Source organism: Belonocnema kinseyi, chromosome 8, assembly GCF_010883055.1.
Source record: "Belonocnema kinseyi isolate 2016_QV_RU_SX_M_011 chromosome 8, B_treatae_v1, whole genome shotgun sequence".
NCBI lineage: Eukaryota > Metazoa > Arthropoda > Insecta > Hymenoptera > Cynipidae > Belonocnema > Belonocnema kinseyi.
The window spans coordinates 4,502,587-4,526,917 of NC_046664.1; the positions used below are offsets into that span (position 1 = coordinate 4,502,587).

At 23.1% G+C, this 24,331-nt stretch overlaps 1 protein-coding gene across 1 annotated transcript in view; it reads right to left on the reverse strand.

Moving 5' to 3' along the window:
* The window catches only part of LOC117178357 (replication factor C subunit 2-like), a 52,217-nt gene extending 37,237 nt beyond the window's left edge, over window positions 1-14,980 (reverse strand). Inside the window, exons 1-3 of the mRNA XM_033369786.1 lie at window positions 14,783-14,980; window positions 6,950-7,217; window positions 2,459-2,707 (exon numbers count right to left, since the gene is read on the reverse strand). Coding sequence (XP_033225677.1) covers window positions 2,459-2,707; window positions 6,950-7,217; window positions 14,783-14,913 — 648 coding nt within the window. The 5' untranslated portion in view covers window positions 14,914-14,980. The remainder of the gene's footprint in view (window positions 1-2,458; window positions 2,708-6,949; window positions 7,218-14,782) is intronic.
* Between the last annotated feature and the right edge of the window lie 9,351 nt (window positions 14,981-24,331).

The following is a 24,331-nucleotide window of genomic DNA, read 5'->3' on the forward strand; positions in this document are numbered from 1 at the left end:
ATAATAAAATAGTTTAATTTTCAATCAAAATGATGAATTTTCAATCAAAATAATTAATGTTTAATTAAAACATCAATTTTTTAACAAAAATTAAATCGTTAACTTTTTAGATAAAAAAAATAAATAAATACAATTTTTTAAACAAAATAGTTTAATTTTCAATCAAACTGATGAAAAAAAAATTGTTTAAAAAATAAAATAGTTTAATTTTCAATGGAAGTGATGAATTTTCATTCGAATAGTTTGTTTTTTTTAAATCAAAATGATGAATAATGAACTAAAACATCAATTTAAAATCAAAAATGGAATAGTTAAATTTTCAGATAAGAAAAAAATTAATTTTCAACGACAAAAGAAACGAATTTTGAACTAAAACATAAATTTTCGATCAAAATTGGAATAGTTAAATTTTTTTAAGAAAAAAAATTAATTTTCAACAAAACTAAATAAAAACTTTTAAAAAATTTTATTTTATTTTATTTTCTTATACTTAAAATTCAGTGCATATTTACATCCAAATTAATTCCGTTACTAAATAGTGGAATTTTCAACAACAAGAAATAAATTTTCAAATAAAATTATGAATATTTAACGAGAATATTTCAATTTTTAACGAAAGAGTGATTTTCAAATTAGAAGATTAATTTTTTACTTAAAAAGAACGATTTATCAACAAAATAAATCAATTTTAAACAAGAGTTGAATTTTTAAATTAAAAAAGTCAAATTTTCAACTAAAAAAATATAAAATAATTTTTTATAAAACGAAAAGATTAATGTTTTTTGCTAAAAAAGATAAATTTGCAATCAAAAACATTCGAATTAATTTTTTAGTTAAATTAATTCATTTTTAACAAAAAAAAAATAATAATTTTCAACAAAATAATTTAAGTTTTAAACCAAGAAGAAAAGTTTCTTAAACGATAATTTCATTGTCAACAACAATAAAAAAACATTTAATTCTTAACGAAAAATGAATTAATTAATTTTTTAACTGAATAATATGAAATTTCTACAAAAAATTATGTTTTATATTTTTTAAATAGTTAAAAATAATTTTTTAAAAATTAACTTTCAACAATATAGTTAAATTTTCAAATAAAGAAATTAATTTTCTACCATAATAGTTGAATTTTTAATTCAAAAATATGAATTTGCAACACAAAAGTTAAATTTTATATTTTAAAAAAAATAAAATTTATAAAATTGTTGAATTTTGTACAAAATAGATTAATTTTTAACTAAAAAAGATAAATTTACAATTAAAAAGGTATGAATTTTCAGCAATATAGTTAAATTTTCAACCACAGAAATTAATTTTCTGCCCAAATTGTGGAATTTCCAATTTAAAAAGTTAATTTATCAGTTTAATATGGTACTCATAAGATATTTTCAACCAAAAAATATAATTTTCAACAAATAACACAATTTTTAAACCGAGAAGAATAATTTTCTTCCGAAAAAGAATTATTTTCAAAAAAATACGTGAATTTTTAACAAAAAAATAAAATTTTTAAACAAATAGATGGATTTTCAACTAAAATGAAAAATCTTACACTGAAACAAAAGACAAAAAAATGAAATTTTTACAAACTAGTTCAAATTTTAACCAGATAGTTTGATTTTTGAATAAGGAAATTAATTTTCTGACAAAAAAGGACAAATTTTTAACGAATAAATATGAATTTTCAACTGAAAAAAAAGATGAATTTTTAAACCAACAGATTAATTTACTACCAAAAAAGACGAATTTTTATTATAATACAAGCATTCAACCAAAAAGATTAATTTTTAAACAAAAAGTTTAATTTTCTACCGAAAAAAATCAAAATAAATTGCTTAAAAAACTCAAAGAATTCTGAACTAAAAGTTAAATTTTTCAGATAGAAATAAAATTTTTTTGAGTTCTTAAGAAAGTAGTTAAACAATAACACCTATTTGTTTATTTTTTAACTGAAAAAGAAACAATTTTTTAACAAAATTAAAGAATTCTAAACCAAAAAGTTGAATTTTCAACTAAAAAAGAGACATTTTTAAAGAAAGAATTAAATTTTCTATGAAAAACGTGCATTTTTAACTGAGGAGATTCATTTTCTATCAAATACAAAAATTTTGAACGAATTTCCAAAAAAAAAAAAACATGTATTTTTGACAAAAAAAGTCAAATTTTTAAACAAAGAGACAAAAAAAGATAATTTTTATAAAACTAATTGAATTTTCCATAAAAAATAATTAAATTTTCAAAAAGAAAAGAAAAGTTTCTTAAAATATAATTGCATTAAAAAATAATAATAATATTTAATCAAGAAGATTAAATTATTACCAAAATAGAGAATTTTTTAATCCTAGATAAATTTTCATCTGCAATAAATAATCTTGAACAACAACAAATTCAGCAATACAGTTAAATTTTTAAATAAATAAATTAATTTCCGAGAGAAATAGTTGAAGAAACTTACATTTTCCTTGGTACAGACTTCGATGACTTTTGCCAAAACTTGCGCATCGGTTAATTTTCCATATCGCAACATGGCACATCTGGATTGAATGGGCTCGATAATTTTTTCACTGTTGTTGCAAGCCAAGGCAAATCTGGTCGTATGACTGAATATTTCCATTGTTCTTCGCAGAGCCTGTTGCGCCCCATCAGTCATACTGTCTGCCTCATCCAGGATTATTATTTTATGTTTGCCCTTCGGCAAATTCACCTAATTTCGGAATCGTACATCACTCATGAACAATTCATCGCCAATATATCAAATTTAAATTTAAAAAAAAACATAATTACCAGCTAGTTTGAACAAAAAATTTCGCAATTTATATTTCAACCAAAAAATATTTTTATTTGAAATAAAAAAAGAATTTAATTCTTCAAAAAATGACAAATTTAAAAAAAAAAAAGAGAGAACTTTGAACTAAAATTATGGATTCTCAAAAAAATTATGAGGAAATATTTCAAGGGTCAAATATATTTCGAGTCAAACAGAAATTTGGACTCGAAAAATTTAATTAAAAAATCTCAACAAAATGATTCAATTTTTCAACGACAAAAAAATTAGTTCAAATTTTAACTAAGTATTTAAAATTTTAACGGAAAAAAGATAGTTGGATCCTCAACTAGTACGGAACAATAAAAAACCAGATAATTGAATATTTTTAACTAAAAAAGGTAAATTAAAAAAAAATAATTTTCCATCAGAGGTGAATTCTCAACTAAAATTATAGATTTTCAACGAAAAATGTGTAAGTTGATATTTCCACCCAAAAATATTAAAAATTTAAATATATAACAGTTAAATGAAAAATAGCGCCCCATCAGTCATACTGTCTGCTTCATCCAGGATTATTATTTTATGTTTGCCCTTCGGAAAATTCACCTAATTTCGGAATCTTACATCACTCATGAACAATCCATCCCGAATATATCAAATTTTAAATTAAAAAAAAAACAGTATTACCAGCTAGTTTGAACAAAAAATTTCGCAATTTATATTTCGAACAAAAAATATTTTTATTTGAAATAAAAAAAAAAAAAGAGTTTCATTCTTCAAAAAATGACAAATTAAAAAAAAAAGAACTTGGACTAAAATTATGGATTCTCAAAAAAACTTATGAGGAAATATTTCAAGCAAAAAAGATAAAAAATTTATATATATGTTTATAACAATTCAATTTCAAACCAGAAAAAAAATTTCGACCTTAAAGTGAAATAGTTCAATTTTGAGACGAAAAATTTAATTAAAAAATTTCAACCAAATAATTCAATTTTTCAATGACAAAAAAATTAGTTCAAATTTTAACTAAGTATTTAAAGTTTTAACCGAAAAAAGATGGTTGTATCCTCAACTAGTAGGGAACAATAAAAAACTAGATAATTGAATATTTTTAACTGAAAAAGATGAATTAAAAAAAAAAGAATTTTCCATCAGAGGTAAATTTTCGACTAAAATTATAGATTTTCAACGAAAAATGTGTAAGTTGATATTTCCAACCAAAAATATTTAAAATTAAATATATGACACTTAAATAAAAAATAGTTGAGTTTGCCCTTCGGCAAATTCATTTAATTTCGGAATCGTACATCACTCATCAAAAATCCATCGCGAATATATCAAATTTAAATTTAAAAAAAAAACATAATTACCAGCTAGTTTGAATAAAAAATTAAGCAATTTATATTTCAACCCAAAAATATTTTTATTTGAAATAAAAAGAGTTTCATTCTTCAAAAAATGACAAAAAAAAAGAACTTTGCACAAAAATTATGGATTCTAAAAAAAAATTATGAGGAAATATTTCAAACAAAAAAGATTTAAAATTTATATACATAACAATTGAATTTCAAACCAGAAAAAAAATTTCGACCTTGAAGTGAAATCGTTAAATTTTGAGTCGGAAAATTTAATTTAAAAATTTCAACAAAATAATTCAATTTTTCAACAACGAATAAAGTAGATCAAATTTTAACTCAGTATTTAAAATTTTAACCGAAAAAAGATGGTTCGATCCTCAACTAAAACGGAACAATAAAAAACCAGATAATTGAATATTTTTAACTAAAAAAGATAAATTAAAAATAAAGGAATTTTCCATCAGAGGTAAATTTTCGACTAAAATTATAGATTTTCAACGAAAAATGTATAAGTTGATATTTCCACCCAAAAATATTTAAAAACCTAATTTCGGAATCGTACATCACTCATGAACAATTCATCGCCAATATATCAAATTTTAAATTTTAAAAGAACAGTATTACCAGCTAGTTTGAACAAAAAATGTAGCAATTTATATTTCAACCAAAAAACATTTTCATTTGAAATAAAAAAAAGAGTTTAATTCTTCAAAAAATGACAAATTAAAAAAAAGAAAAGAACTTGGAACTAAAATTATGGATTCTCAAAAAAAATTATGAGGAAATATTTCAAACAAAAAAGATTAAAGATTTATATACATATAAAACAAGAAAAAAATTTCGAACTTAAAGTGAAATCGTTAAATTTTAAGTCGAAAAATTTAATTTAAAAATTTCAACAAAATAATTCAATTTTTCAACGACAAAAAAAGAATGTTTGTAAAGAAGGAGTTTAAATTTTAACTCAGTATTTAATATTTTAACGGAAAAAAACGGTTGGATCTTCAACTAAAACAGAACAATAAAAAACCAGATAATTGAATATTTTTAACTAAAAAAGATAAATTAACAAAAAAGAAATTTCCATCAAAAGTGAATTTTCAACTAAAATTATAGATTTTCAAAGAAAAATGTGTAAGTTGATATTTCCACCCAAAAATATAAAAAATTTAAATATATAACAGTTGAATAAAAAATAGTTGAGTTTCCAAAAAAAAGTGTTTTAATTTAAAATTAAAGAGTTTTAATCAAAATAACGAAATTTCAACCAAAAAAAATTATATATATATATATATAAATTGAATTTCAAATCAGAAAAAAAATATTTCGAACTTAACTTTGAGTGAAAAATTTTAATTAAAAAAAGAAAAGACAAAATTTCAATAAAATAATTCAATTTTTTAACAAAAAAAATGAATGTTTCTAAAAAAGGAGTTCAAATTTTAACTCAGTCGAATCCTCAACTAAAACAAAACAATAAAAAACAAAATATTCGAATTTTTAACTGAAAAAGATGAATAAAAAAAAAATTTCAAACAGAGTGATGAATTTTGAACTAAAATTATAGATTTTCAACAAAAAAGGTATAAGGTGATATTTCAAACAGAAAATATTTAAAATTTAAATAAATAACAGTTGAGTTTCAAACCAGAAAAAAAATATTTCGACCTTAAAGCAGAATATTAAAATTTTCACCAAAAAAATTAAATTAAAAAAAAAAAAAACAACGAATTAAAAAATAATGGTTTCATTTGGCACCAAAAAAAAAAATTTTTATAAGAAAGGAGTACAACTTTTAACTCAATATTTGAAAATTTAACGGAAAAAATATTTTTTTGAAGAAAAAATGTAATTTAAACCGAAAAAATATTTTAATTTGTTATCAAAAACAGTTTAATTGAATAAAAATTACGAACTTTAAACCAAAATAGGCGAATTTTTAACTAAAACGGGACAATAAAAAAAATAATTCTCAACTAAAATTATGGATTCTTAACGAAAAATGCAGTAGGTGATATTTTAAACAAAAAAGATTGAAAATTAAAAAATTTTCAACAAAAGATCTGAACTTTCAACCAAGTAGTTTTATTTTGAACCAAAACGATAAATTTTTAACTAAAATGATGAATACTTAACTTAATTAAATTATTGAATTTTCGACTAAAACAGATAAATTTTCAACTAAATATTTATACTTTGACCTAAAAAAGGTCAATTTGTTTAATTTTTATTTAAAAAATTGATTTTCCACGCAAAAAATTCAAAAATTTTCAACTAAAGTAATTAAATTTCAACTAAAATTATGAATATTTAAACAGATACTTAAATTTTCAACTGAAAACGATAAATTTTTAATCAAAAATAGAATATTCAAATTTTCAGTTACAAAAATTAATTTAAAAAAAAAAATAGTTTTGTAATGACTAAGAGTTTCTAATTTAAACACTTTAATTTTCAATTAATTTATATTTACAGTTATTAAAATAAAAAAATATAACTTTTTATCCAAAACTAGTCAACTTAAAACGCATTTTCTTTTTACTCATTTAAGTCTTCAAGACTGGATTTTAAAATTATTTAAATTAAAAATGTACGCTTAAAATCAAAATAAAAAATGTAACAATTTTCAAGGAAAAGATTTTCAAATTTCGCTAAGTGAACTGCATAATATTACAATCGAAAAAGATAATTAAATTAATTACTTGGAAAAATCGGTTGAAATCCAGCTTGCGACAATTTGTTCTGCGAACGATTTGTAACTTTTTTTGTTGTGTGAAAATGAAGAGAAAAAAATGGTTATACTCGCGAGGAAACTCACCTTTTTTTGGGCGAACATTTTAATTTTATTCCTGACAACCTCGATGCCTCTTTCGTTCGAAGCATTTAGTTCGAGCACAGCTTCTTTGAAAGCAGGACCCAATAAAATACGGGCTAAACAGAGAATTGTTGTGGTTTTTCCCACACCAGGTGGTCCCGCAATAATAATATTTGGGGCATTTCCGTGTTGAGCGAATACCGCCAATCGAGAGACTGTGTCCTCATTTCCAACGATGTCGGTAAACAAGTGAGGACGATATTTTTCGATCCTAGTCAATGTGAATTTTTTCAATTATCACTGTTACTCAAAATGTTACTTTTATTTATTTTTTTATTCGAAAATCCATCCAAGGGAAAGCTAAAATCGGATTTTGGATTTCTATTTTCAACCAAATTTTCAACAGAATTAACTTTTACTAAAAAAGATCAATTATTTTTCAAGAAAATAGTAACATTTTCGAACAAAAAAAAAAAAAAGAATTTTCAATTTTTCCCTCGAAAATATCAATTTTCATCAAGAAAATTAAGTTTTAAGAAAATAGTACAATTTTCAACGAAAAAATGGCAGTTCCTACAAAATTTTTGGATTTTGCAAACAAACAAAAAAAAAAGGAAGAAATTTTACTACAAAACAGGTTTTTCGCCATGAAACTATCAATTTTAACCAGAAAATTAACTTTTAACGGGAGAGTTGGATTTTCAGCAAAATAATTGAATTTTATACCAAATTATTAAAATTTCAAGCAAATAAAACAAATTTTCAACAAAATAGATGAATTTTCAACAAAAAATGTAAAAGTCAAATTTTCAGTAGACAAAAATAACTTTTAACAACAAAAACAACATCTTATTTTTCAAAGAAATAGTCCCACTTTCGACGAAAAAAATGAATTTTCCAGAAAAAAATTACAATTTCTTCTCGAAAATGTAATTATTCACTAAGAAAGTTAATTTTTAACAAAAAAGTCTAATTTTTAACAAAAAAGTTATAGTTTCTATAAATTTTCTGAAATTTTAAACCAAAAAAAAATTATTTTTCAAAAAAATTGTCACATTTTTGTCGAAAAAGATTGATTTTCAAGACAAAAAAAAACATTTTTTACTAAATAAATTTTTGCCAAGAAAGTTAATTTTTAACAAAACAGTCTAATTTTCAACAAAAAAGTTATAGTTTCTATAAATTTTCTGAATTTTTAAACCAAAAAAAATTATTTTTCAAAAAAATTGTCACATTTTCGTCGAAAAAGATGAATTTTCATGAAAAAAATTACAATTTCTTCTCGAGAATGTAAGTTTTCACCAATAAAGTTAATTTTTAACAAAACACTTTCTAATTTTCAACAAAATTTATAGTTTCTATACATTTTCCGAATTTCAAACCAAATTTTTTTTTTTTAATTTTTACATTTTCGTCGAAAAACATGAATTTTCACGACAAAAAAAACATTTTTTACTAAATAAATTTTCACCAAGAAAGTTAATTTTTAACAAAACAGTCTAATTTTCAACAAAAACGTTATAGTTTCTATAGATTTTCTGAATTTTTAAACCAAAAAAAAATTATTTTTCAAAAAAATTGTCACATTTTCGTCGAAAAAGATTAATTTTCACGACGGAAAAAATATATTTTACCAAATAAATTTCAATTTTATCTTTGAAAATATAAATTTTCACCAATAAAGTTAACTTTTAACAAAACAGTTTAATTTTCAACAAAAAAGTTATAGTTTCTATAAATTTTCTGAATTTTTAAACCAAAAAAAATTATTATTTTTCCAAAAAATTGTCACATTTTTTACGAAAAACATAAATTTTCAAGAAAAAAGTTTACAATTTCTTCTCGAAAATATGAATTTTTATCAAGAAAGATAATCTTGAAAAAACCAGTCTAATTTTCATAAAAAAATTTTTAGTTTCTATAAATTTTCTGAATTTCTAAGCAAAAAAAAAATATTTTTTAACAAAATAGTCACATTTTCGTCGAAAAAGATGAATTTTCACGACAAAAAAAAAAATATTTTTTACCAAATAAATTTCAATTTTCTCTTTGAAAATATGAATTTTCACCAATAAAGTTAACTTTTAACAAATCAGTCTAATTTTCAATCCAATAAATAAATTAGCAACCAAATAGTTCAATTTTGAAATAAACATACCAAATTTTCTACCAAAAAAGAAAAAAAAACAACAAAAAAAAAGCGAATTTTCAACCAAAGAGATGATTGTCAAAAAAAAGACCTTTCGCTGTTATTTTTAAGTTTCCCTGACCATTATTAATCCAAAAAAAAATTAATTATACCATAAACGATGAATTTTCATTCGAAAAAGGCGAAAGTTCAAGAAACAAGAAAAATTTTTTTAAACAATTAATTTTTTTTTACCAAAACCTTTAATTTAAAACTGAAAAAATTCAACTTGTTAGAAAAAACTGATATTTCAAAAAGAAAAATTCGAATTTCTATCCAAATAATTAAAATTTTAAATAAATAGCTAGATTTTCAATTAAAAAGACGAATTTTCAATTTAAAAAATACATTTTTAATCAAAAAAGGAAACGTTACAATTTTATAAAAAATAATAGTTTTCATTACACTTTTTTTTAAAGTCAAATTTACAACCAAAAAGATTACTTTTCAACTCCAATATTGAATCCTCAATTTGAATAGTTAAATATTTAGTTAAAAAATTATTTTCCAACCAAGCAGATGAATTTTTTAATAAAATAATGAAACTTCAACAAAAAAAATATTTTTTACAAAAACGGTTTAACTATCAAGTAAATAGTTTAATTTTTAATAAAAAATATGAATTTTCAACTAAAATTATGAATTCCCAATTGGAATATTAAATTTTTTTTATTAAAAAAAATAATTTTTAACGAGAAAAAAGAAAAAAAGGAATCTTCAAAAAATAAGATGAATTTTTTAATAAAATAATGAAATTTCAACAAAAAAATTATTTTTTACAAAGTACAATTTTCTATTTGAAAAGTTATTTTTCAAAAAAGAAACAAAGAAATTTTCAACCAAAGAGGTGAGTTTTCAATTAGGTAAATAAATTTTCTACAGAAAAAAATTCAAAGTTTTAAGAAGATACATCAACTTTCCAACAAATGGTTGAATTTTCAACCTGGAAAGAAAAAATAAATTTTTAGCAAAAAATAATAATTTTCAACAAAAAAAAGATTTAAAAAAATAGTAAAATTTAAAAAAATTGTTAGCCACAATGAAGAATCTTTAATTAAAATTATGAATCTTGAACTGGAATACTTACATTTTTAGTTTTAAAATTATTTTTCAACATTTTTTTTTCAACATTTTCCAAAAATGGTTGAACTTTCAATCAGAAATAGAAAATTTTAATTTTCAGTAAAAAATTTACGTTCAACATAAGGAAAAAAATATAATTTTCTACAAAATAGACATATTTTCCAACAAATTGAACGATTTTTTAATAAATAAAGATTTTTAAGACAAAAAAAAAAAAAAAAATTCATGGAAGTTGTTGAACATTTAACCAAAAAAAAATTAATTTTCAAACAAAAAAGATGACTTTTCTAAGCACAAATTTTAATTTCCCCGTCGAAAATATCAGTTTTCATCAAGAAAGTTAAGTTTAAAAAAAAATTAAATTTTTAGCAAAAAATTGTAGTTCCTATAAAATTTTTGAATTTTTAAACCAAAAAAAAAAGAAGAAATTTGACTAAAAAACAGTTTTTTCACCCTGAAAATATAAAATTTAACCAAAAATTTCACTTTTAACAAAAAATATTATTTAAAAAAAATAGTCCGATTTTCGAAGAAAAACATCAATTTTCAAAATAAAAACGTTAATTTTTTGAACAAAAAAATTGCAATTTTTTTCGAAAATATGAATTTTCACCAAGAAAATTGATTTTCAACAAAAAATTTATAGTTTCTATAAATTTTCTGAATTTTTCAGCAACAAAAAAAATTATTTCAAAAAAAATAGTCACATTTTCGACCAACAAGATGAATTTTGACCAAAAAAAAAACAAACATTTTTTACAAAATAAATTTCAATTTTCTTTTTGAAAATATGAATTTTCACCAAGAAAGTTAATTTTTCACAAAACAGTCGAATTTTCAACAAAAAAGTTATAGTTTTTATAAATTTGCTGAATTTTTAAACAAAAAAAAAGATAAATTTCTACAAAACAGTTCAAATTTTGGTTTAAAAAAAAAATTAATTTTCTAAAAAAAATCCAATTTTTTAACAAAATACTCACATTTTTAACGAAATAGTTAAATTTTTAATTAGAGAAGAGCCATTTTCAACCAAATTCTTGAATTTTGAAATAAAAAAAAAATTTTTAACCGAAAAATGGATTTGTTTCATTTTTAGTTAAAAAAATATATTTTAACCAAAAAATTGACTTTTAACAAAAGAGTTAAATTTTCAGAAAAATAATTGAATTTTCTACCAAATTGTTCAATTTCAAGCAAAACAGAATAATTGTCAACAAAAGAAATAAATTTTCAAACCAAACAAGTGAATTTACAAAAAAAATTGAACAGTTAAATTTTAAGTAAAAAAAAATTATTTCTAACAGAAAAGAAATTATTTTTTTACAAAATTTTTTCAACCAAATTTTCAACCAAAGAAATAAATTTCCAACAAATATTACGAATCTTCATAAAAAAAATGATTCCTTTTTTACGAAAAAAAAAAAACGATTTTGATCCTCATGTAATTTTAAACAGAAAAGTTATAAATTTTATAAAATTGTTGAATTTTTAAACAAAACAAAAATAGTAATAAATTTCAACTAATAGTTAAGTTTTCACCCCCAAAATATGAATTTTAACCAAAAATTTGCGTTTTCAGCCTGAAGAGATCAATTTTCAATAAAAAATGGAAAAAATTAAATTTTCAGTAAACAAATATAAATTAAAAAATTATTTTTTAACGAAATAGTCGCAGTTTTGACTGAAAAAATGAATTTTCAAGTCAAAAAGCATACTTTTCCACACAAAAATTTCTACAAACCAGTTAAATTTTCTAACAAAAATGTAGAATTTTCAGCAAAAAAGTGGAATTTTCTAAACAAAACTGTTGAAATTTCAAGCAAAACATACAATTTTCTACAAAATAGACGAATTTTCAACGAAATAGTTCAATATTGAAATAAAAATATCCATTTTCAATCAAAAAGTGAATACTTCAATCTTTAAACAATTAATTTTCAACCAAAAAAATTAATTTTCAAGCATAACAACGAATTTTAAATCAAATTAATTAATTTTTAACTAAATATTTCAATTTTAAATTAAAAATATAAAGTTTTTACAAAAAAAAATTTTCAACCAAAAAATAATGTTAAATTTTCAGCTAAAAAAATTATTTTCTGACAAGAAAAAAATTAATTTTCAACCATAGAGACGAAACTTAAAAAAAAGATTTAAATTTTAAATTTTAAATTTAAAAATAAATAGAAAAGATGAATCTTTTACCAAGAAAATGTTTTTTCTACCATAAAATATGAATTTTAAATTGAAATAGTTAAATTACCAGTTTAAAAATTACTTTAAAAAAAAACGAATTTTCAACCAAGGAAATAAATTTTCAACGAAAATGATAAATTTCCAATTGAAATAGTAAAATTTTCAATTTGAAAAGTCATTTTTCATCAACAAAACAAAAGAATTTATCAACCAAACAATATTTTTCAACAAAAAATTTATAATTTCTATAAAATTGTTGAATTTTACGGCAAAAAAATGTAACTTCTACAAAAAAAATTTCAAATTTCTCATCGAAAATATAAATTTTCACCAATAAAGTTATTTTTTTTAAACAAAGCAGTCTAATTTTCAACAAAAAAGTTGTAGTTTCTACAAAATTGTTGTCTTTCTAAGCAATAAACGAGAAAAAATGTCTATAAAACAGTTAAATTTTTATCTCGAAAATATGTATTTTAACCGAAAAAGTTAACTTTTAACAAAAGTGTGGAATTTTCAGCAAAAAAGTGGAATTTTCTTTTTAAAAAACTGTTCAAATTTCAACCAAAACATACCATTTTTCTACAATATAAACGAATTTTCAACCAAATAGTTCGAATTTAAACTAAAAATATTAAATTTTCTACTAAAAAAAAACGAATTTTAAATAAAAAATAATGTATTATAACAAACAAAAAGTTTTTAACAAAATAATTCATTCTTCAACCAAAGCAGATAAATTTTCAACCCAAAAAGATCAATTTTCCACCAAGTGGTCAAATTTTCAAAAAAAAAAAGGTAATTTTCAACCGAGAAGGATGAATTTTGACCAAGAAAAGACTTTTTTTAAATAAAATATAAATTTTTAACCAAAAAAGACATATTTTCAACAAAAGGTTGAAAATTTCAAGGTAATATTTGAATTTTCAACCAAGAAAATTAATTTTTGAAATAAAAACCTTAATTTTCTATAAAAAAAATACAACTTTTCAACAAAAAACATGTATGTCTAACGAAATAGTTCAATTTTTAATTAAAAAAGATAAATTTTTAACCAAATAGTTGAATTTTCAAATAACAAAATAATTTTCCGCCAAAAATAAAATATTAACATTTTTGATTAAAAAAAAATAATAATTTTAAACTAAACATAAGAGTTTTCAACTAAAATAGTTTAATTTTCAAAACTTAAATAATTAAATTTAAAGTTTAAAAAATTAATGTTTAACCAAACAGGTGAATTTTATTATTACCTAGAAATATTAAATTTCAACAAAATTATTTTTTAACAAAGTGGTTTAAAAATAAAAAAAATATATAAATGTTTACTAAAAAACGACAAATTTTCAACAAAATAAATAAATTTTCAAAGAAGCGGTGGAATTTTCAAGTAAAAAGATGATTTTCAACTAAAATAATGAATTTCCAATTGGAATAGTAAAATTTATATTAAAAGTAATTTTTCAACAAAGAAAAAGAATTTTTAACCAAAGCGATGAATTTTCGAACAATTTTCAACGAAAAATGGAAAAGTTGAATTTTGAATAAAAAAACAAAATGATTTTTCAACAAAAAAGTTAAATTTTTGACAAAAAAATATAAATTTTCAAGCCAAAAATATGAATTTTCTACAAACAAATAATTGCATTTTTAAGTAAAAAAGAAAGAAATTTTTTACCAAAAAATACGAACTTGCAACTATAAAAGATTATTTTTTATCCAAAAATTGAATAATTAAATTTCTTATAAAAAATGAATGCTCAACCCAAGATATAAATTTTGAACTAAAATTGCGGAATTTCCAACTAAAATAATAGTTAAATTTTTAGTAATAGAAATAATAATTTTCAACTCAAAAACATTAAAAGAAAAAGAAGTTTTTAATTAACAAGCTCATTTTTCAACCAAAAAAATTAATTTAAAAACAAATAGTACCTAAAAGATTAATTTGCAACTAAAATTATAAATATTTAACTGGAATACTTCACTTTTTAAATGAAAAGCCGAATTTTTAAACAAGATTAATTTAAAAAGATTTTTTTTATACCAAAGAAAATCTACATTTAAAAAAATACGCTAATTTTTGAATGCAATAGTTGAATTTTCAATTAAAAAAGACAAATCTGAATCCAAATTCTTGAATTTCGAACTAAAAAGGTTAATTTTTCAACAAATAATTAAATTTCTTCGAAAAAAATTATATAAATTACGTAACCGAGTACTTGAATACGAAATTTAATTCGTTATTTAAAAGAAAAATGTATAAAAATACATTGATTCCTAGAAAGTATTACAAAATTGACACAATAGAGTTGAATTTTTGACACAACCTAACCAAAAAATGGTTTTCGAAAAATGAAAGTACTACATACCATGGTGTGTTGGATGATTTTTGAGAAAAATTATTTTTCGGTTCATCAGTTTTAGTCTCTTTACTTGTCGATGGGACGATTTCAACGTCCATCGGCTCTTCAACATTATTTTCTACGTTTTCGCCTCCCATTGCTACGAAATCTAACCACAAAAATTGTAAACGATTGTAAACTTGTTACCCTACCTTCACCGTCTTCGCGGGAAACCGGGAAACTGTGCTAGAAAGATGGCAGCAGCAGTATCACCAATATTGGAAACTTTGCTCACTGCGCTTGCGTCGCGGCGACAACCCGATTGGTTACTTTTAGCGCGCTGATTTTGAATTAGGGTACCTTTTCACCAGTTCTGTGCATTTGAAAACAAAATGGCGATCCCTTAGTGTCCTAAGTTTGTTAGTTTCTAATATCATCAGCGCGGCGCTAGTTGTCTCATCACTCCCTGTTTTGGCATTGTAAGCAATGGGAGTAGACCACTTTACTTTTTACTTTTTAATAAATAAAATTTTATTTTCGTAAAAAAAATATATTGAAATGAAAAGAATGTTACTCATTTTCTATTTCAAAACAATTTTTCAAGCAATATATATAAATACTAATGGAAAACATGAATTAAAACGTCACCCAATAAAATTGGTAAAGTGGAATATTATATTTGATTTGAATAAAAAGTTAAAGATAATCCTGTTTATATCTGCAAACGCAGTGAATAATAATTATATCAATAAAATATGTAATTAGTTTTGTGAAAAAAGTTGTAATAGTATACAAGTTCAAACTTAATATTTAAGAGTTTAGCGTGTACTTACACTATTGAATATAATGAGAAAAATGTAATTGAAATAAATTTGTATTCATGAACATATAGCATAAAAATATTTAAAGAATATTAAAAATAGTTTATTCAATAATTCTAATTGTTGAAAAAAAACTATTATTCAGAGGAACAAATATAAATTATAATGTTATAACACGTCCAAGATGTAAATATAATCAATGTTTTAACATTAATGTTTTAAATACTTCAAAGTGTATAATGATAAAAGAGAGCAATTAAAGAAATTTATTTTTGTATTTTTCACCGATTATTAAATAAAATGGTTTTGAATGCAAAATTAGTTAGTACATAGTAAGTTTCAACTTAGTACTATTCAAATTTTTCTTGTGTTTTTTTAACATTCCATTAATAATATTGTTCATTTGTTTCCGACAATAAACTTTATGAATCATATTTTACTTTTTATTAAAATTCAAATCTAAGATATATTCAACTTTGCTAGGATTATTGTATGGCCATATAAATCATATTTTGTCTTTAGTATTTATAAAAAATGATTGGAAAAGTATTTTGAAATATTAAATGAGTAACTTTGTTTTAATTTCAAGAATCTTTTGCATGGAAATAACATTTCGTTTACTAAAAAATTTTAAAAAGTTATTTAGCCCCATTGCTTTCTATGTAAAAACAGGGAGTGATAGGACAACTAGCGCCGCGCTGGAGGTATTAGGAACTAATGAACTTAGAACAGTTGCGGGTTCAAGCAAAGATATTATAAGCGTAGATGCGGTGCGGACTTAGTTACCCGCGATAAATGTAGACGGCGCGTCAGGCGAAAATTGTGAGTTCCCCTCTACCCACCGCAACCCGTATATAGCACCCATATCTCAGCAGGCCCCTCGATGCGCACTTATGGTAACTTAGCTCGGACATGAACCATTTAAATTGAAAGTAAATTCCCAATTAAAATTTTTTTTCACATTTATAACTTTGAAAAACATGGTTACTTTATTAACTGCCAGAGATAAAAGGCCACGCGTATTTTTTATATCAGTTTCCTATATTTTCTTCTAATTTTAAAATGATTTCTTCTAATTTATATTCTTTCATAAGTTATAATTTTTTCACACTCTAATATTATATTTTTATTCAAACTGATAGAACTTTAAGTGCAATATCTATATATAGTTCTTTGATATTATTTATTTTTTATTCTTGTGGTCAGCTATTTCTATGGATTTTTCATACTATTCGTCTAATCAAGGTCTCGTATGTATTTTCCAATTTCTTAATTATTATATACTCTAACATTCTTACAAAAATTTCATTGGCGCATTCATAAAATATATCATGTTCCATAAAATATATTTTAAAACAAACTGTAAAATATTATAATTGATACAGCTTACTTAAAATACTTACGTAAGTTATATGGTATACGTTTTAAATTGCAAATAATTTAAATTTTATCGTAAAATTTTTGTAAAATTCAAAAAAATTGCCTCAAAAGCTTCCAGATTTCCTTTTATAATTTTATCAATCTTTTAAAATGTTTTGAAATATTTTTAGGACTGAAAAATCTCGAAAAATACAATTCCCGATACTGTGAACTTCCTGAAATTATAAAATGCCGAAATCTGAAAATCCCGAATATAAAAATTCCAGAATAACAAAATTCTGGACAGTTTACAATATTATTGCACTTATAAAATTCCCCAATAATAAAATTCCAGACCGAATGCTGTCCAATTACAAAACATACAAACTAGAAAATTCCCGAATTGTAGCAATTGAGAAAATAATGTTTTAATTATTATTACTTATTTATTAAAAATACAATAATCAAATATTTTATTCATAGAAACTTTGTTAAATGTTTAATTTTTGTAAATTATTATTTTAATTTAAAATAAAAATAATCGTATACAAATGTTATTCAATTCAGCACTGATTGAGAGCGAATTTTTATTTTTATTATTTTTTTTGCGAACTTTTTTGTAAGTTAAAAAGAATACAATGCACTTTTTCAACAACAACAAAATTCTGTCGAAAATTCTCAAATTCAGTATTATTGTAAATTGTCCAGAATTGCGAGAATTTTTACAGTGATGGGAATTTTATTTTTCGGAAGAAGCAACTGAAAAATACGGAAAAATAAAATTCCCGACACTGTAAAATTCGTGAATTGCAAAATTCCTGAGTATTAAAATTCCGAAAATTATAAAAATGCTGAAATAAAAAACTTTCGAATTGAAAAGTTCACGAAAAATAAAATTCCCGACAGTTAGAATGCAGTCTCATGAGGATAGAGTAGTAGAATAGTGGAGCAGTTTTGACCAATGATGCACCTGCACAAGCTCTCGCAGACTCCTCATTCGTCTAAACTGTTCCCCTATTACACCCTACTACCTCCATGATGGTAGGTATTCATTTGTCCAAAATTTCATTTGTCCAAAATTTCATTTTACCATAAAACTCATTTTACCGAAAAAATTACTAGATGGCTAGACGCTTTTCAAACAATTGACAGATAGGTTTCTGCTTGCGAATTTTGTATTGATCTGTAAATCAAATTGACGTTAGGTGGCGCTTTGTAATAATTATTTAATCTTCTTTTACTTATACAAAGAAAAAGAGTTTTGGACAATAGAAACAATATTCTTGTTCTAAAAAAGGCTTCTACTTTTATTTCATAGATTGAAATGTAACTTTTAACAATATTAGAATATTATTATCCAGAAATCCACCAGGAATCGATCAGGGAGGAGCAAAGTATTGACTTGCCCCCCTCTGAAATCGAATGATCAAATTCATCAGCTTGTTTTAGTTTCTCAAAAGATCAACCTAAAATGTTTTGGAAATAATGTATCTCTCTGTGAAATATTAACGATCTATCCGAAATATTTGTGAAATATTTTTAAAAGTTTATAAATATTTGCTAATATTTTTCAAATTATTTAAATCTTTGGGAAAGCATTGAAATCTTAATGAAATCTTTTACATTTATCCGAAATCTTTATGAAATATTTTAAATCTTTGAAATATTTGGGAATTAATTGAAATCTTTTTAAAATCTTTTTAAAAATTGGAATTTTTGCAATCTTTAAAAAATCATTAGAGTCTATGAAATCCTTTAGATCTATCCAAAAACTTTGCGAAACCTTTCAAATCTTCGAGATATCTTTAGGAAATTATTTCAATGTTTGTGAAGTCTGCGAAATATTTCAATCTTTGGAAAATCATTGAAATCCTTTAAAAATATTTAAAAAATTTTAAGAATATTTGATAATATTTGTGAAATTGTTTAAATCTTTCCGCGATATTTGAAATATTCGAAATATTTCTGAAACATTTGTGAAATTATTGAAATCTTTGGGAATCATTTATGCCTTTGCGAAATTTTTTAATCTATTGAAAATCTCTGTGACATCTTTGAAATCTTTTCGAAACATTCGAAATCTTTCAAATATCTTAAAAATATTTTTGAATTACTTGGTATGTTTTGGAAATTGTTTAAGTCTTTCTGAAATATTCCAAATATTTGGGAAATCATTGAGTTCTTTTTGAAATCTGGAAATCTTTGAAATATTTTTGAAACATTTGTGAAATTATTGAAATCTTTGAAAAATTGTTGAAATGTTTGGTCATATTGGAAAAAATGATTGAAATCTTTATGAAGTCTTTTGAAAATCATTTAAGGCTTGGTGACATCTTTTTAATCCATCCAAAATTTTTGCGACATTTTTTTTAACTTTTGAAAATCATTCTAATCTTTGTGAAATCTTTTCGAAATATTTAATAAATATTTGGTAATATTTGTAAAATTATTGAAATCTTTAGGAAATCATTGATGTATTTGTAAAATATTTTAATTCTATTCCAAATCTTTTCGGGATATGTGAAACCAATTATACCTTTTGGAAATCATTGAAATCTTTTGGAAATCCTTGGAAGTATTTGCGGAGAAACCTTTGAAAATTTTTTGAAATATTTAATAATAGTTGTTAAATTATTGAAATCCTTGGGAAATCATTGATGTCTTTGTAAAATATTTTCAATTTATGAAAAATCTTTGCGAAATATTTGAAAATGAAATTTCGGACAACTGAATGCCTACCCTCCATAAGACTGCGCCTTAAGATATTACTGAATTCGAAAATTCCCCACAGAAAATTTCTGAATTTAAACAATAGAAAAATGTTTGTTCATTAAAGATTATTTATTTATTTAAAATACCATAATCAAATATTTGTATCAAATACATTTTTTAAATGTATAAAGTTTGAAAAATTATGTTTTGAAATTATAAAAACAATGATTAAAAAAATATGTATATTACTGCATGAAAAATTTTATTTGATAATGTACATAGTATTAAAAAAAAATTAACAATTATCATTCTTTTAAATTCAAACAATAATTTAATAAAATTATTTAATTATATTTTTTTAAATAAATAAATAATATTGATCGAAAAATTTTTTTCTTCATGTTTAAATTCGGGAACTCCATAATTCGGGGATTTTTTACTTTGGACATTTTCTGTCTGAAATTTTGCAATTCGGTCGTCAGAAATTTCATTTTTGGTGATGATTTTTGAAAATTTTAGGAACTTTTAAATATCTTTTAACTGGGTTCCAATTTTTTCTAACATTTTTGTAAAATCCTGCATACAAAATTGTTTTAAGAGCTTCTAGATTTTTTTGCAATGTTGTAAATATTTTGAAATGTTTTGGAATATTTTTAAACATTCTCTTTGAGTTATGGACTTTTTCGAAATAAAAAATTATTTTAAATCTTCCTAGATATCTTAAAAAAAAAGTCTTTTTAATCTTTCAAAATTCTTGAGCTCAATTTTTTTCTTTAATTTGAAACATTCAAAAACGTACAGGTTATGCGATTTTTTTTTAAATTAAGCATTTTTCAACTATTCTTTGAAAATCAAAATACAATACTTTTACTTTCAAATTAAAAATTACAAAGTAGAAAAATTATAATTGTAACATTCAAAGTTTAAATTTATCGCTCTGAAATGGTGACAATTCATTTTTTACTTGTTTACTATTAAAAATTGTTGTTTTTTTATTCAATTTCCAAATTGAATAGGTTAAAAATGGAATATTTCATATTGAAATAATACTTCAATAAGATTTTGAAATTGAATAAAGGTGTTCACTTAAGAATCTATTAATTTGAAGTGATTTTTAAATTGAACATTGTTTATGAAGACTCAATCGGACGTTTACACTTATGTCACTGTTTTCAATTTTTCACTTTTCAATTTTGAAATTCACTTTTCGCGTTCGAGAGTCTGGCCACATTTAGAACAACCTTTTTTTTAATAATAATTTTCAGTTCTAACTTCCGGGACAATCATTTTATTCTTTAATATATTTTCTATAAATCTTGTTGATAATTTTTTATTTTAAGAAATGTATGTAAAAATTATGATATTTTTCTTTTTCTTCAATAAAATTGTTGCAATGAAAGCGTTTCGAAGAGTTTCTTTTTAATGTTTCGGAGAAAAAATGAATATTTATAGGTCGGCCAAGGTTTTTTTTTTAAATTTCGCTTACGTCAAATTTTTTCCGGCTGTTTTCACTATAGTGCAATTCAGGTTCGTATCTTTGGGTGAAGAAATCCGTTCTATAGTTTGACAAAATATTCTTTATATATCAATATTTTGCACAGAAAAATACCCTTAGCGACCTTTAATTATAATTTTATAAATATGAAAAACCCAGATTTCAATTATTTTTATTAAAAACACAATCAATGAGTGACATAACGAAAAGCGGAAACAATAAGAGTCAATTTATCCAGGAACAAGCACTTTGAACAAAATAGCTTTTTAAACCTAACCTTTGTTGAGTTCTTTCAGGCACTTCTAATTTTTAATAGGCCTACTTTCAAACTTATCTGAAGTTATACGATTTTAATTGTTCTAAAATAATGATTCGAGTATTACAAGATGTTCATTTCTCATTTTGTAACTTTATACGATTTTACTTTCTAACTAAATAATTTCAAATGTTTCAATCAATGTTTAAACACCTTTAAATTTCGAATTATTCAATATACTGAAGACTACAAATTTAAAATGTCTTAACTATTAAAACTTTATATATTTTTGAAATTGCTGCTCTGTAGACTAAATAGCAATTATTCTTTTTAAATGGATTTTAAAAAGCTTAAAAACAGGTCAGAGGTTTTAATGGTTTAATATATACAGGGTGGACACGCTGGGGCTTACATACATGGCGAGTTAAATGCTACCCGAATTGCACAACAGCCGGGGAGAAGCCATTATACAGGGGTATTTTCATATTTCGCGCCTTTAAAGTTGTATTCGGATCGGCCTTTCGGCCAAGTCCGCGCATCTTCGTATCAAGTTTATGATAGTTTCCATGGTTGCGTTCGAAACTTCAAACGGTTATGTTCAGATTCACCTGTTCACCCTAATCGCTGCCAGTAAATGTAGGCAATGTTAATTTAAAGTTTACGCATGTAATATTCCATTCACTTTATTTGAAACATATCCTGTCTATTCATAACATACCTTTGTTATGAAGTAAACATAAGCGTTAAACACCATTCACTCTTCGCCCACTGGAAACACAGAATATTATTACTATTTTTTAGTATTTGTCACTTAGAAGCCGTCCTATAATGTTATTGGCACAGAAAAAATTAGGTTTACTTCTCAGTTCACATGTCTCACTTCATTATTAATTGAACACATTTATTATTTGTAATTACTATATAACATAACCTATATTGTTTTGACACTTGTATCCGTTTGAAGTTTTAAACGCAACCATGGAAACTATCATAAACTTGATCCGAAGATGCACGGACATGACCGAATGGCCGATCCGAATGAAACTTTAAACGCGCGAAATATGAAAATACCCCTGTATAATGGCTTCGCCTCTGCCGTTGTACAATTCGGGTAGCATTGAACTCGCCATGTATGTAAGCCCCAGCGTGTCCACCCTGTATAATAGAACTGCTTCAAATTTGAAACAAGTCTACTTTTTCATGTTTGACCTACAATTATTCAGTTTTAAAAGTTATAAATTACAATTGTGAAAATTAAAAAATAAATTTTAATTAATTTATATTTAAAACCAAATAAATTTGCATACTTTAATCTGAATACATTGAATTTAAACTTTTTACATTTTCACGTTGTAGCAATTTCAAATCCCAGAATAAGTTATTTTTCGCGTAACCTATAATTTATGACGAAAATTGTGAAAATTCAAACAATAAGCCTGTATGCTGAAAATGAGGTAAATTTTAACATTAAAATTTGAATTGTTAAACTGAAGGCTGAAAAATCTGAAAATTTTACAGTTAGTGTTTTGTAAAATGTATTGGTATCTTAAAAGAGAATAATTAGTTTTTAAATTAGTTTTTAAATTTTCGGAAGTTGTCCTTTTTTACTACCTGGAGGTCAAAAAAGTCTCCCCTATTTTTTTGTATTTTAATAATAATTTATTTCCTGAGAGATATTCCTATTTAATTTACTCCCGTTTATAAGTGACTGAAATGCATTAAGAAAAAATCGCCAAGATCCAAGGATCAAAGTTGGATGTAAAGCGAATTTTTAATTTTTTAATTGAGATTATCTTTATAACTTGTGATTTCAAAAATTTGTATACACATTTTTTTAAATAAATACTGTAGGAAAACCAGGCGCGAATCCACAATGGTGGCGAAACGGCGATCCACCCCCCCCCCCCAGGTGTTTTTGACTTACCGAAAAATGGTACATATATATGTATAAACACAACAGGTGTACACAATTTTGTGATGCCCCCCTCCTCCGGACACTTCTCTGGATCCGCGTCAAAGGAAAACATCGACACGATTCAGGTGCCAAAATTATAATTACAGCGAATTTTCTGTAATTTTACAAGGACGCCTCAAATACATGAAAAGAATCAAATTCCCGATTCGGTAAAACTCTCTCTGTCTCAAAAAATAAAATTCAAAAACTAATCAAATTCCCGAACGGTTTATAATATTAGCGAATTTAAACATTTTCAAATAATAAAATTCCCTATATAAAATTGTTTCTTAATCAATATTATTTATTCATTAAAATTACGATAATAAAATATTTTTATCGAATAAATTTTTGTTTAATATTTAGTGTGCCTTAAACGGAAGAAAAATTCTCTCTAAATTTTCCAAGAAGATGATAACATTTTCCAAACAAATTTTGCAGGATTTAAATCAGCACTAATTTATCTCAAAATTCCTTTTTAATTTTTTAAATTAACAATTCGATTTTCGGATGATTTTTTGTAATTTAAAAAAAATACCATGTAAATTTTCAACTAAAATATGTTACCCAGAAATGTTTTTTTTTAAATTATTGTTATTTTACATTCAAACAATAACTTTCAGAAACTTTAAACGGAAAATTCTTTTTTGTGGTGTAAATATTTGATTATTTCAATAACAAAATTAATGAAAAACATTATCAAGTATAAATTTTTTTACCACTGGTTTATCTCGAAACTTCTTCCAGTTTCTTATTATTATTTTTTTTTTTGAATTAAAAAATTATATTTTTCGAGAAAACTTTTTTTACAATTTTTTAAAAAGACTATGTCCAGAAAAGCTGGCCCAAGCTTCAGATCTGAAAAAATTGAGTGATACATGTCAAACTTTTCTAACCTCAAAAATGTTGGTTTGTACGGAGACCTGTTTTGAATTAATCGTTGATTTAATTTGACACATTTAAGTTCAGGTTATATAAC